The sequence below is a fragment of the Pezoporus flaviventris genome, unplaced genomic scaffold (genome assembly GCF_033815535.1).
Source record: "Pezoporus flaviventris isolate CSIRO_AGI_PZ_B2104156 unplaced genomic scaffold, CSIRO_AGI_Pfla_v1 ptg000017l, whole genome shotgun sequence".
Taxonomy (NCBI): domain Eukaryota; kingdom Metazoa; phylum Chordata; class Aves; order Psittaciformes; family Psittacidae; genus Pezoporus; species Pezoporus flaviventris.
The window spans coordinates 1199333-1214259 of NW_026892565.1; the positions used below are offsets into that span (position 1 = coordinate 1199333).

General features: G+C 49.6%; 1 protein-coding gene across 4 annotated transcripts; it reads right to left on the minus strand.

The window, feature by feature from the left end:
- Window positions 1-6: 6 nt before the first annotated feature.
- Window positions 7-10728, minus strand: AMPD1 (adenosine monophosphate deaminase 1). Of its 4 annotated transcripts, none has more exons than XM_061454956.1 (15): window positions 9831-10717; window positions 6820-6994; window positions 6196-6361; window positions 5219-5387; window positions 4791-5010; window positions 4234-4363; window positions 3760-3954; window positions 3433-3564; window positions 3176-3339; window positions 2550-2676; window positions 2151-2314; window positions 1533-1653; window positions 883-1056; window positions 651-761; window positions 7-170 (listed from the first exon to the last, which is right to left on the minus strand). In XM_061454956.1, the coding sequence occupies exons 1-15, from the start codon at window positions 9850-9852 to the stop codon at window positions 15-17; spliced, it is 2226 nt and encodes a 741-aa protein (XP_061310940.1). In that variant the 5' UTR covers window positions 9853-10717; the 3' UTR covers window positions 7-14. The 4 variants fall into 4 exon arrangements, with proteins under 4 accessions (XP_061310940.1, XP_061310942.1, XP_061310943.1 ...); XM_061454958.1 differs by lacking the exon at window positions 9831-10717 and adding an exon at window positions 8886-9482; XM_061454959.1 differs by lacking the exon at window positions 9831-10717 and adding an exon at window positions 8261-8269.
- Window positions 10729-14927: the final 4199 nt, after the last annotated feature.

The following is a 14927-nucleotide window of genomic DNA, read 5'->3' on the forward strand; positions in this document are numbered from 1 at the left end:
GTCCGACCCTGCCCCTAGTCGTTCTTGAGGCATTCGGCGATGAGGTTGAGCTCGTAGCACCAGGTCTCGTAGCGATAGGCCATGCGGATCTGAGCCACGTTCGTCTTCCGGATGTCGTTGCCTTGGGGCCCCTCTTCCTGGTAGTTGTCACCCAGGAACTTGGCTTTCTCCTGTCAGAGAACAGGACAAGCGCTGCAGAGCCCTGAGGCGCCCTCAGCGCCCTGCCCTGAGCACAGCCGGCAGCAGTGAGACCCCCCCGCAGCGCTCAGCGCAGTTCTGGTGTCCCCAACAGAAGGACATGGAGCTGTTGGAGCAAGTCCAGAGGAGGCCACGAGGTTGATCAGGGCCTGGAGCCAGGCTGAGAACATTGGGGTGTTCTTGGGCAGAAGCTCTTCCCTGTGAGGGTGCTGAGGCGCTGGCACAGGGTGCCCAGAGAAGCTGTGGCTGCCCCATCCCTGGCAGTGTTCAAGGGCAGGTTGGACACAGGGCCTGGAGCAAGCTGCTCTAGTGGAAGGTGTCCCTGCCTGTGGCAGGGGTTGGAACTGGGTGAGCTTTAAGGTCTCTCTTCAGCCCAAACCAGTATCAGATTCCATGTGCTGTGGAGCTGCTCCTCATCCCCAGGCCTCTAGGACCCCTAGAGGGGCACCCACCTCATGGGACAGGCCGCACTGCAGGATGCTGTTCCTGGCAATTTCGCATATGTCACAGGTGCTGAGCTTGAAGACCTGGGCAGCGATGGCGTACTCCTCCATGAGGGCCTCCTGCAGACACAGGCTGTGTTAGAGGCTCCACTGCAGCCAGGGCCACCCCGGCACACTGGACCCTTGGCAAACACTGCTGGCTTCCCAGAGAAATGAGCCCAGGGATCAGCTCCTGCTGTACCTTGGTGTAATGGAACTGCATGGGGTCATCTGTAGAAAGGGACACCATGAGGCCCTTCTGGTGGTAGTCAGGCAATGGGTTCTTTGCGTACTCCAGGAAGAGGCTGTTGTTGCTGAGTGGGGACATAGCAATGGGAATTTGGGCAAGGAAGTACAGGTACTGCAACACAGGGGTCTGCAAAGATGATCAGAGTTGCCAGGTTAGGAATACAGTTGCTGTGTCCTTCACCTTTCCGGGGTCCCTCCTTAATCAGCCCAGTGCCCCAGCTAGGAAATCCAACAAAGAGAGTTCACATGTGCAAGAGACAGGCAAGGGAGCAGTCCTCCAGGGAGCACAAGAGGCCAACTGAGTTGAAACCTGTCTGATTTCAGCACTCGTCTGGCTCCAGTGACAACAGACATATCCAGTGATAGGTCTGTGAGGCTGAACCTCTGAAATCTGAATATGTTTCTCAGCTACATCCCCAAACATGCCTGGAGAACATCCCTCCATGCCTCGAGGAACCCACAGAATCATGTAACATCTTCTGGAAGCCAGGCTGTGTCAGTCTAAAGCAGAGGTGCAATTAACACAGCTACAGTGGATGCCAGCTGTGTGCATGTGCTCCTCTGTCATGCCTGGGCTGCTCTGTGACATACTACTCCACTTACCTTCTTGAGGTTGAGACCGTGTGAGATGTTATCTGCTGTCATGAAGGCTGTAAGCAGATGTGTGATGGCCCCGGCTTCCCCACAGTGTGGACGGAAGAGGAACGTGTTCATGCCACGCTGCCTAGGCACATGGAAGAAGAACTTAGAGCAAGCAAGCAGCAGGGGTAGGTGGCCATAGTGCAAGATTCCCTGACTTCAGGTCCAGCTCTGCCCCCAGCAGTGAGTCCCCAAGAATTCAGCTTGAACTAGGAGCACATTACTTGTCATCATTCCTTATCTTCAGCAAGCTGTTCTAGTGGAAGGTGTCCCTGCCTGTGGCAGGGGTTTGGAACTGGCTGAGCTTTAAGTTCCCTTCCAACACAAACCAGGCTGGGATTCTATGATCTGTGCATGCAATAGATGCATCTCTGCAACTCCAAAGTTTTCACCCCAGTTCATCACACTTCCTACAGAAGAGTGTTTGGATGGCTCTGGGACATAAAGCTCCAAACTACACTGGTGCCAGAGCATGGGGGACCCCACTTTTCCACACGAACAACCAAAGAGCTGAGACAACTCATGAGGCAGCCCTGCTTCTGCCAGCCCATCACACATCCCTTAGCAGATCCTGGGCCTCACCTGCGTAGGTTATTCAGCACCAGGATGTTGGCATACATGTAATATAAATAATAGGTGTAGGATGGGTTCTTCTCCGAAGTCCATTGCTCTGGCTTTGGGCTCTTAGTGCAGAACATGTGTCCACTATGCTTGGATTCATCATCCACGCTGTCGAAGCCAGTGATCTGCTTGGCAAGGCAACAGAGAAGCTGCATCTCAAAGCTGCCCTCCTCCTCATGCCCAGGCAGACTAGCTCGCCCTGCCCCACTGCAGCTTGCCATCACCCCACTGCAGCCTGTAGCCCTGTCCCACCCCAACTGGCGCCAGTGAGGTTTTCCATGGGTAATACCCCATTTTTTGTGCACAAACAGGAAAGTGAATGTTCATCACACCCCAACAACATCATCAGGTGGGACTCACATGGCGTAGAAGGACGCTCAGTTGTTTGTGGGCTTGAGGGTTGATAGTTGCCTCAAACACAGGGACAAAGATATTCTCCAGCATTTTCCCAAAGTGTGGGAGGAAATTCTTAGACCTGAATACATCACTGTGGACACAGATAGGGATCAGCTGCTAGCAGAGGAACATGTCCCACTGTCCCCACAATCCCTTCAGGATAAAAAATGAGATAGAGTGCACTTGTTCAACCTGGAGAGGAGAAGGCTCTGGCGAGACCTCAGAGCAGCTCCCAGTGCCTAAAGGGGTTACAGGAAACCTGGAGAGGGGCTCTGGACAAGGGCCTGTAGGGACAGGCCAAGGGGAATGGCTTTAACCTGCCAGAGGGGAGACTGAGATGAGCTCTTAGGCAGAAGCTCTTCCCTGTGAGGGTGCTAAGGCTCTGGAACAGGGTGCCCAGAGAAGCTGTGGCTGCCCCATCCCTGGCAGTGCTCAAGGCCAGGTTGGACACAGGGGCTTGGAGCAAGCTGCTCTAGTGGAAGGTGTCCCTGCCTGTGGCAGGGGCTGGAGCTGGAGGAGCTTTAAGGTCCCTTCCAACACAAACCAGTCTATGATAAGGCACAGGGCTCTTTCAGACCCACAGCACATACTAAATCCTAGGTACTTGGATCATCCACTTCATGTTGGGGGAATAGATGCGATGTTTGGTGAACCATCTGGCTAGCTTGGGCCACTCCTCAGCTGATCGCCCATAGATTGAGAGGCGAGGCTCCATGTACTGGTACTTGGCATCCTCCAGATCAGATCCAACCTCCTGCAAACCAGGGTGCAGTTGCCTGGGGACCCTCCAGCCTCTGAGCACAGCAGCACCGCAGCTTAACTGTGCTCTCCTTCTCTGTATTCTCACCTTGATGATGGTAGCAAAGTACTCGCCATCGATAGCATTGTCTGTTTTCAGATAGAGGTCACGCAGCTCACTGGCACCCACGGGGTTGTACTTGTCATTGAACTTGTCAAAGCGCTGGAATGTCTGACGTCCCTGGGGAGGGGAGGGTCAGGGTAAAGGCTACACACACTGCTGATCCAAATAACCCAAAATGGGGTAGCCAGGAGCTGCTGCATCCTGCCACAACCACTCAGATGTCATGAGTGCACGGGAGAGGGAAAGCTGTGCCTACAGTGGTGGGTAAGTGTGACCTGAGAGTGGTCCTGTAGTAAATGCCCTACCACTTACAGCATGGACATCCAGAGAATCCACTGTCAGGTCATAGGGATGCAGATTGAGCTGTTGGAAAAGCTGTTTCAGAGTAAGCTGTTTGCCCTTGGCATCATAAACTATGCGGTCAGCATCCACAAAGTAGGATTTCTTGATAAAACGCAAAAGATGCTTCTGGTTCATGCAGGCTGCAGCATGGATGTGTGTGTCCACCTGAGAAACCAGAGGGACAGCTACCTAGTTTCAAATTGGAATGCTCAGGCACCATTACACGGAGGCCAACAAACCCCATATATGAGCCCAATATGCGTGGGGAGCTCAGCAGATGAACACAACAGGATGAGGCCAAGAGCACCCCAGTCAGCACCATCCCATTAGCAGCAACAGTGTAGATGCCACAGATCTTGACTCTACTATGCAGTTGGCGGGGTGGGGATGGCACCCAGACAGCTCATCTGCAGAGTTACCAGGGCTCTAAGCTTTGCCATTTACCTTCCGGCAGTTGTAGAAATCCCGGTGGGGGTTGTTCTTCAGCTCTTTCATCTCATCCATCTCATTTAGCATTTCATGCAATTGGAACTTGGATGAGAGGAACTTCAGGCGCCGATGAGCATAGGTCTTACTAGTGAAAGCAAAGGGCAGAACAGTGACAGGGCTCCTTCCCCCTCAACATAGGAGCATGGCACATCAAACACTAGGGTGCAGCTTTCTCCTGAAGTGGAATTGCTCATGCTGGCCTGGCCCTGCTTCCCTAAGATGCTTCTCCTGGCTCTATTACAGAGCTTCAAAGGAAGGCCTGGCCAGCTGTGAGCATACCTGCAGAGTGTGTCTCCAATCCCTCAATGCTGGTTTTGCTTAAGACCCCAATCAAGGTGGATGACAAGAGCCAAGGACACTTTGGAAACCAGCAGGCTGCAGGTATGTCACTGGGGTTTCCTCCCTCTGCCCAGGAAGCAGAGGGGGCAACCCTGGCTCTGCCCTGACCTCCTTCTGCCCGCTGAGGCAGGACCTGTTCAGCTGCATCCAGCAGTGCTGGGTTGTGCACTTACACAGGCCCCTGTGCAACCAGGGCCAAGAGGAAGTTCATGTCATCAACGAAGTGTTCAAGGCTGGGGTAGGGCAGATTCTTTGGCTCATTTCTGTCGGCTGCTGCCTTGTCTTCATAGACATAAACTACACCATCCTTCATCTGAACGTGGTATCCCAGGTCCTCACCAAGATTCCCAGTGTCAAAGGGATCCTCTCCATCCTTCACTGGCGAGGTGAACACTGGACCAAAAGGACAATACTATGAGGCACATGCTGCCAGCCAAAACCCCATGAGCCTGCCCTGCTCCTCCACCACAGGCAGAGGACAGAGACATCCCTGCCACTCTCACTGAAGAGGAGACCGGGGCAAGCAACTCTCCTGTGCAGCCCTCCCACAACCCTGCCCACCCCATAGTGAAGCCAGAGAGGAAACCCCCCAAGCACCTACATGGGCCTGGGCCAGTATCACTAGCCCTCCAGACCTCGCCCTCGATAGTGCGCAGGTACTGGGACGGGGTCCTGGGGAACCTCTGTATGGACTGCTGCATGTGCTTCTCCCGGATGCACAGTGCACGGTACAGGCCTTTGCAGACAACTTCAAAATCTTCCACTGTCACCTGCAAGAGAGTTGGTGCTGAAGCAAACTCACAAGGGAGCCTGCCTGCCCGAGACATAGCTGGTGCACTAAGAGAGAAAGAGGACGATTTTATTCACAGCAATTCAGTGTTCAAGGCCAGGTTGGACAGGGCTTAGAGCAACCTGCTCTAGTGGAAGGTGCTGACGATAGGCAAAGTCCTAGACATGGCAAAGGGAAGTTCCTTGTGCCAGAACCAGTGAATTCCCTGTCATCATCTTTTACATTCCTTGCTGCAAACTGAGATGGACGCAAGGTCTAGGCAAAACACTAGAAGGAATTTTTAGAGCACAGGCTGTAACTGAAGCAAGACCAGCAACATACACTGACCTAATGTGTCAATAATTCCTGATATACTGCACAGGCAAGTGCTTTGTTCAGTCAGGAGAAGTCAGAGTGGCAGCATTGAGAATACTGTGCAGCAACTTCAACCGTTCTGGGATTCTGTGACATGCGCAGATCTCAGACAGTTGTGTGCAAGCAAGTGCAGGCTACAACAGAATGAGCATAGCCCGTCCTGCCATGCCCTCGCCTCTGCCCTGTCCAGACAACCCCATGGGGAACATGCAGCACTCAACAAGCTCCCACTAAGGAATTCAGCTCTGGATCTTCCAGGAACACAGCAGGGTACCATGAGATGCTCATGAGACACAAACTGGGCTGGGAGACACAGACTAACCCCACTGCAACTCATACAGACTCCAATGACACTGGGCACTACTGAGGGACAGGCAGCGACTGTATGAAGTGGTGGTCAGCGTGCAGAAGGGTACAGCCATGCAAATACCTACCCCAGAGGCATAATCCCCTGTGATCTGTACCCGCTGGAAGTCAGGCACAGTCTGGTACAGGGGGGAGGTGGAGATGACCTCTTCGATAGCGGATAGTTTGGTTATAGACTTATGAGCCACAGGCACTGCCAATGCAATCGTCTTCATGCGGAACAAGCGCTTCTTCCTGCCAGGTAGGAGAACCTCAGGCACACAGGACTGACCACAGCCACATTCCAGCTGTGCACTACATGAACCACCTCACTGGTGCTTTCTAAGCATCTCCAACAGGCAGTGCCAGGAGTAGGGCTCACAGCACACACAGCAGCCACAGACTTTCAAGCACAGTCTTTAGAACTTGCACCTTTCCAGAGAAAGGTCTCTGAGTCTCCCTCTCCAGCAGCTCCATGGCCATTGCTGTGCTGACACCTAAGAAACAGGCCATGGGTGTCCTTCTGTCCAACAGCGGCAACAGTTGGAGAGGAAACCCTGAGGTACCTGAAAGATGCCCTGGGATTACCAAGGATTTATCCCAGGGGTGGTGTAAGCTGTTTCCACAGGCACTGATTTATGTTCCCCCGCTCTGGCTGGGGATGTGCAGACAACACTCCTCTCCTTTCCCCAGTTGCCCTGGTTGTTGCTCACCTCTTTTCTGACGTGACAGTGCTCTCCTGAAGTATCATGTGTTTTCTCATCTCCTGGCGTGAGATGGGGCAGATCTCTTCCACATCAAAAGGAGAGATCTCTTGCCTGGTCTCCTCATCTTTCACCTCAGAGGCAAAGACCTTCTCTGCGAAGGAGCGCAATGCCTCATCCATCTCTGAAGGGAGAAGAGTGCAAGGTCACATAGGCATCTGGTTTGCAGCCACTGTAACAGCCCCATGCAGCATCTTAGTTCTCAGCTAAGAGATGCCCTTAGGACACCTACACCTCCATGCTGCCTGCAAGACTCTAAAGTTTGCAACAAGCTTAACAGAGCCTGGGCCACATATGGAGGGCTGGAGACATACCTGGATACCTCTGGTACAAACCACAGTCCAAGAGTGAAAAAAAAGCCCAGAAAGCAGCCCATTCTTGCAAAGGGCACTGATAAGAGCATGCACAGAGACAAAGAAGGGAAGGCTGGCAGAGCCCTTACAGCTGTAGGAAGCTTAAGACCCACTTGCTTCACAAGGCATCCAGCCAGGATGATGACGAGGTATAGATGGAGACAGACAGAACCAGCAGCTGAAGCACTCAGCTGCCCCCATCACCATGCAGCTGAAGAGCTCCTAGCTGGAGAACCCTCTCAGCCCATCATGTGCAGTGTGCTGCAAAGGTGCCAGCTAACATGCCCCTATGAAAGCCACCACTGAGATAAGGTTGACTGGAGCTTTATGAAGAAAGAGAAAGAAGGTTAAAAGCTCTTTTACTGCCAACAACATGTGAACCTCAAGGGCTCTTGTGGTACCAGCTTCTGAAGTGCACGTTTGGACAGTAATCGAGCAGGTTTTGCCAGCAGCTGACAGCTCAGCATGAAGCATAGTGAGGAAAGATGCTGAAAGATGGAGGACACCACCGGCATCTCAGACAGGACACAGTCAGTGGATGACAATCGAAGCAGACAGGACTGACAATGTGAATAAATGAGGTGAAACACTGGATCTGTCCCCTCATGGATCAAATCCTCTTGGAGCAGGATGCTCCAGCCTAAAGTAAATTTAAAAGAAGTTACTTTAGGCTGGATCTCTGCTAAGAAAAAGGGAAAACCAACCAAATAAACAACAAAGGTGTGAAGAGACTCAAGGAAAACTGCAAAATGTTTCACTTCTTGCCGCAGTGGAAAGAACTCCTTTACGAAATGTTTATCTCCTGAGCAGGAGCTCAGGCCTCAAGGACAATGTTTAACAAAGAGCTTCATATATCAAAGGAGCAAAAAGCTGGAACCATTCCACGGAGGAGTGAGGGGCACAGTTGGCACTGCTGAGAAACAGCACCTTCTCCAGCTGCTGGAACATCACCATGATCCTGTAACTGCTGCTTGTTTCCAGTGATCATGTCTAGGCAGTAACACGGAAGAGCATACAAAATGCCTGGAAATACTCACCTTTGTCTTCTGCTGTTTGAGATAAAACAGAAACAAAATGAAACACATGTGATCAGCTCTTCAAACTTTAAGCCTTTTTGCCTAATCATCGCATCAGTGATTATAAAGAGATGAGTGAAGGACAAGTTTAGGCAAAGCCTTCCACTTGCAAAAGAAAGAACAGAAGTTGTCTCTTTGTACATTATAGATGGAAATTCTGTGTTGACTGTTCCATAATAGCACCCTAACAGTGTGTGCACAATGAACCACACAGCAGATGCCATCAGACCTGAGCTCTTTGGCAGAGCTTCTGCACTGCAGCTCTCCAAGGGAACAGCATTTCCTAGAATCTACATCACCTCAGTCAACACCATAAGCAACTACCAGATACCCGATCATCTAATCACACTGAGCTGTCTTAGAATGCCTCTCCCTGCACCTGGGGATGCAGAAGAGCCCAGGAAGAACTGATGAGTGCAGAGCAGCATTCTGCTGCTTAACAGAGAGCAAACATTTCAGTGATTCAGAGCACTGGGGCTGCTTTGCTGTTTTTTCATCCACCTCCTTTGTGAAGACCAGGGTGGATGGGAACGTCAGAGATGCTAAAGTTCATCCTCCAGCTGCTTGTGGTCACATCTCCACTTACCCACTGATGAGATCAAATTGCTGAGACAGTTGCAGATATTTTCATGCACAGTTATAGTGTGGCATCAATATTTTGGTGTGCAACTCATGCCCTTTGCATCTGACTCAGCAAATTCAGACTGGAGCTGGCATCACAAGTCACCAGCTGCTGACTTGGCAGAGCCCAGCCAGCAGAATATGCACTCATGGCACTTGAACTCCATGTATTCATTTGCAAACTAAGCATCCCAGAAATGCCTGCTTTGACCTTTCCTCTCTCTAGTGGATGAAAATGACACTCACGAAGGTCAACAGACTCCCACTGGGGTTGCAGGGCCAGGCTTTGACACAAGCTTCACACACCAGGACAGTGTCTATCACACCACATAGCACTGCAATTCTAACCTGCTCTTATCAGAGCTGCTTGGTGCTGATCTTCCTCTGCAATGGCATCACATGTCCCTCTGTGCTGCTCTGCACAGCCTGGCTCGCCCTACGCCTGCTGCCCAGTTCGTGTTCCCCCTCCCTTGGGACCACAGCACCCCACATCATCCGAGCTTAGGCAGGTTGACAGAGATTCCTGAAATCCCTCTGCCCCCTTCCACAGTGATTTAATGGTGTTGTTACAGGATCCAGTGCACTGCAGAAGAGACAGCATTTTTATTCAGTACGAGCAGAGCAAGATTTAAACAATCCCAGACTGGTTTGGGTTGGAAGGAACTTTGAAGCTCATCCAGTTCCAACCCCCTGCCATGGGCAGGGACAACCTTCCACTGGAGCAGCTTGCTCCAAGCCCCATCCAACCTGGCCTAAACAATAATGTTTCTTTGCTGCACCATCCAAATAGGAAGAAAACCACTCAAAGCCCCCAGTGAAGTGCCCTGGGCTGCACAGGTACCACCAGACCCACAGGGGCTCCAGCCTGCCCAGTGGTTCCTGGCCTCACTACCTGCAGTTTAAGACCTACCTGGGATTCTCAGCTGGGACATCCTTGCAGCAAGTCTGCAGAGCCTCAAGTAACACCCTACTATAACAGAGCACAAGCAGATGACTGACGGCACAACAGCCTCACACTGATTTTACTCCCTTCACTTGCCTGTAATCAGACTCTCCTGCTCTAAAAGGAGAAGGGAGGTCAGCTCTAAGCCTATTTAAAGTGCAGCCACAAGCACTTGCACTGAAACAGGTGAAGCCACAGCTCAAATTTAACTTCTTTAACTGAGGCTTTCATTTTATATTTAGCAGAGTAGGCCGAGGTTTGCATTGTTTTCATCAGCACAGGGGATGGGTACAAATGATGTGCTCTCACTAACCAGTGCACTGCTCAGAGAGGATGTTTCCTGAGAGGGGTTTTAGCAAAGGAAATGTCCTCACATCTTCCCAGCTGAATCGATCAAACAAAAGGGAAGTTCATGGAATTGTGTTTTGTTCCTGAGCTTTTCAGGAACTGCTGTTATAAAACTGTGTATCTTAATAGTAAGGGTGATCCTCAGTTCTGTACATGGTGAGCCATAACCAAGGTGTATCTCACAGAGACCAGCACTTAGTACAACCAAAGGTGTGACAAGAAACTGCTGTTTTAAGCTACACATAATGCTTGGATGCAGCAGAGCAGGGTTTCAGTCTGGGAAGTACTTCTGCTTGCTTTAAGTAGATTCTTCCTAGCATCCAGGCATTGAGGGCTGTACCCAGTCCATTAGGGTCTCCTCAAATCTACTTCAGATCTCTCATGAAGCTGGAAAACAGTTCCCATCTGAAGGAAATGACCACAATTTGTAGTGCACTGCATATTGCCAGGATAACTCTGAGCACCTGACTCCGCTCAGCTTCCTGGTGGGAAGCAGAAAACCGGGACCAGGTCAGAGGGATACAATAGCTTTGATTTGGAACAGTCTTTTCCCGTTTGTTTCCACTTCACCTCTTGCTGGAGCTGACAAACTGCACTGAAATCAGGACAAGCCAAGCAAACTATCTGGGCTACAGGCAGCAGAGGCTTGCTGCTCACTTCAATGTGACTTTGGTAGTAACACTGAAGGGAACAGAAAAAGCAGCACTCCTGGAAAAGCCAGCACTGGTTGGAAGTGTACGTGCATTTAAAGGCTTCCTGTGCTGGATGGCGTAGGAACAGCTATGAAAAGGCTTTGTCCTCGACAGCGGCTGGAATGAGTGACTTGCATAAGATAGAGATCTAGAAATAACCAGCCATAGATTTTGGCTGTAGGTGCATGGGAAGCCACTGGCACAACCATTCAGTGAAGTCAGACGAGCTGAGACCTGGCCCAGCATCACATAACGTCCAAAGAATCCAGAAACTCTCAAGGGTTGCTACTGGATGTGCACAACTTCGAACGTGCTGCGTTACAATGAAGAGATTCTCCAGAATTGAGGGAGTTTTAGCTCCGCTTCCCACATGTTCATAGAATCCCAAGAATATAAATAGATTCCCCCCCCCCCATATTTGGAGGTGCAGCCAACAGGGCAAAGGTGGGATGCTGCCAGAGTCTTCACCTCTAATACCTGGTCTCATCCCTGCCGGTAGCAGTCTTCAGTTTCTGCATTGCTCTTGTTCTTATTCCCCAGATTCTGAGCCCCCAACATCAGGTTATTGTGTAACTGCTTCATTTAAGGTCAATAATAATTGGCTCCTGCTGCTTTGCTCCCCCACAGGGACCTTTCTGGATAATCAAGACCTTGGGATTCACATCTGAAACCAAAGTTAACCTTTAGGGTGCCAGGGTCATCCCTTCTCAGGAGGTCTCTTGATCCCACAGCTTTTTTAATCACGGGGTCAATGTAGTTAGGTTCATGGTAGAAATATGAGTAAAGCTTGAGTATGTGGTGCTAAAGTTAGATCTGAGCCTCTTTAGGCTGAAGTACTGAGTACAAACAAGCCATCTTCTTGCTCTTTCTCAACTGCAAAGTGATTCACACACAGAGGCTTCAGCACAGCTCTAACCCCACCCCCTCTCCATCTTTCTATCTGAGCTGCCTCTATCCCACCCTCTGGTCAAAGGAAAATGCCAGAACTTTGGAGGTGAAGGTTCCTGGAGCAGAGCAGCCCTGTCACAGGGGAAACCGTCCCCATAGAAGCCTGGGGGCAAGGGCTGTGAGAAAATGGTTTCAATTCCTGAAGAGGAAAAGTATTAACAGAGGGGGAAATCCCACCATGCCCAGGTGTGCTGTGCCTTTGACCAACAGCTCCTTGCACTAAGGAGCCTCAGCAACTTCTTTCCCCACATTCCCTTAGTCATTCCCTACACAGATCCCTCCAGGGCTGTTTAAATCAACCTCTGCTCTGGAATGCAGCGTAAATCAGGAAATCCTTCAGGTGTGAGCTAGTTTGTAGGAGCAGATTGTCACAGCTAACCTTCACAGTGAAGGAAAGCTTTCCTAACAAGCCAGGAAAATCCCTTGCTTTTAAGCACTCATCCATATATTCTGAATCTTTCCTTTTGGAACAGGCAGCTACTACTGCAGCTACACAGTGCAGGGAGTTTTATACCCTCTTCTTAAGTTCCTTGCACAGAAAACAGACTGGAGTCTGTGTTTCCAGAGGCCTGACACAATGGCTTAGGAGAAACACATTCAAAGCACACTTTCTGCATGGTCCAACCCCTTATTGCAGGAAGAAAGCCAAAGGGGATGTATTTTAGAAGACTGAATTAAGCATCTTAAAAGCATGATTTGGATACAGCAACAACTTTATACATGATTTCACTCTTGGAATGCCAAGTAAAGAAATTCCTCCTCCCCCTTTCTGACTCGGCAATCATCCTTTCCAAAAGCAAAAGTAGGATGCCCTAGGGACCCCACTGCAAATGTGGAGACTCAGCACTAACTCAAGACATGCAGATTGGTGAAGTCACTAAAACTGGACTGTGGAACAAGCCCATGGCACATCTCAAAGCGACTCTCACTGCTTGTTCATGCTGTAGTGAACATACAAATACAGCTGTTCATGCCACATTGCAGAAGGGACAATCCAAGGAAACCCAGATCCCACAGGGAAAGCAGGGAGTATCATGGTAAGCTTTCTGTGAGCCGGTTGTGGACCCTGTGCCTAGCTCGCCTCCAACAAAAGAAACAACCAAAGAATTCTAAGTTTTATTATTTAAAAAAGTTATTTAAGAAGCAAAATAATTTACTTCAATTCAAACCAAATGAGATGCATTATTGGAAGCAAATAATTATACAAACCAACAACAAGTTAGCCCTTGAATAAGAAGTCCAGATCCCAACAGTTCCCTACAATCCTGGAAGTTACACACAAACACTCACTCAAGGCTTGGGGAGTAAAGAGGACCACGTAATTCAAACTCCCACTACTCTCCTTCCCCACATAGGCTTGAAGCTGCTTGAAATCCAATTCTAAGTCACTGCACTAAGCTCCGATGGCTGGAGCATCATTGTGACCATCCAAAGTCCAGCTGATGGCAGAAAGAACAAAATCTGAGCAGTGTTGTTTGAACAAGACCACAGCGTGGGGACACGCAGAGTTCCACTGTCTCACAGTTAAACAGCTGCTCATGGGCCATAGCAACAGGAACCTTTGTTTTCTTATTGGCACTTGTAATTTTTCAACAAGAACATTACCCTTTTGTTGTATTTTACCTCTAAGTTGTTCCTGCCCATTTCCCCCGGCAGGATGGGGCAGTTCACCTGGCACCAACACACGGTTTTGCTGTTAGTTCTAAATAACATCTGGACTAAATCTACAAGCCCCCCTTTCCCAGGGACTTGTGCAAAAACTTCTGTGCTTAAAGTCTGAATCATTCCCCCCAAAGTTCTTGGGGGTTTGTCCTTCCACGGTTCTCTCTCAGTTGCCACCAAAACCGGGGTTCACTTACAGACAGCTGGAAATGAAGCACAAACCCTGAGTTTGTATCACTGTACATCTGAAACTAAAATCATGCAGATGGGAGGGAGCACAGCCTGTGTAGATCAGCTCTGCAGCGTCCCCTCTAAGGCTCCAGAGGTCAATCCACACTGACCCATCCTTACCAGATCATCTTCACATCTAAGATTTTATACAGGCCAAGAGAAGGGGGAATCCCAAAGCCAAGGCAGATGCATTTGCCAGTTCTCAAACAACTCCGAGAATTCACAACTTGTGGATTTTTCACAGCTAGTAGATTTTTGAATGACAACTATAACATGCCCTGCAATGGGGAGTTATGGTGATGAGCCTTCATCCAAAAGAAACAGTTTTCCATACATGACCACACAACCTCCAAACATCCAATGCCAGATGAAAAAGGTTTCCCATGGTCACAGGCTCTGACCTCTGCAATCCTGTTTGCCAGGAAAGAAACTCCCAAGTTTCTCAATAAGCAAAACCCATCTATGTAGCCAGACGACAAGATCTCACCCTTCAAACATAGTGCAAACTCCACACTGCTGCCTCTCCTGTGCAACCAGATGTGTATCTCAAAAGCTGCCATTTTCCAGATGCAATTTATTAAGTAGAAAACAGCGTGCCACTCCTGTCTTTAGAAGCAGACAGTCATCTGCTGCCACAGTGCTGAATGCTTTCATCAGTCACTTCTCATCTTGCACCAAATAAACCCTGCTTGCTGCTTACAGCCAGGACAGCTTGCAGTGAGGGTAATTCTGTCACATTTAACTTGCAGGCATGAGATCATCTTCAGATGAACTCAACCTGAGTCACCATTTGTGCGTGTTGCTGGAAAATAATGTGTTGTGTGAAAACATTGTGGGTTTAGTTTTTCATCAGTGTCTCATCAGTCACGGGTAAAACAAACTGCAAAAAGTACTTATAAGGATTATCACCGATAAAGAAAACCTGATGTAGATTGAGCCTCTTCCATTCCAGGAGGAGAATTAAGAATGTAAGTAGTGAAGGGAGCAATGTTAAAAGGAACAATTTCTTCTCTCAGCATTCACTGATTTCTAATTTCCATTTGAAACTGAGAACTCCAAGTGAAGGTATACGAATCTGACACCAAACTGAATTAAACCTCTTGCAATGTCTCTGCTCACGCTGGCTCAGCAAGCTGACTGCATGCTCCCTCTGTTGGCTGAAGAATTTACCTCCAGATACCAG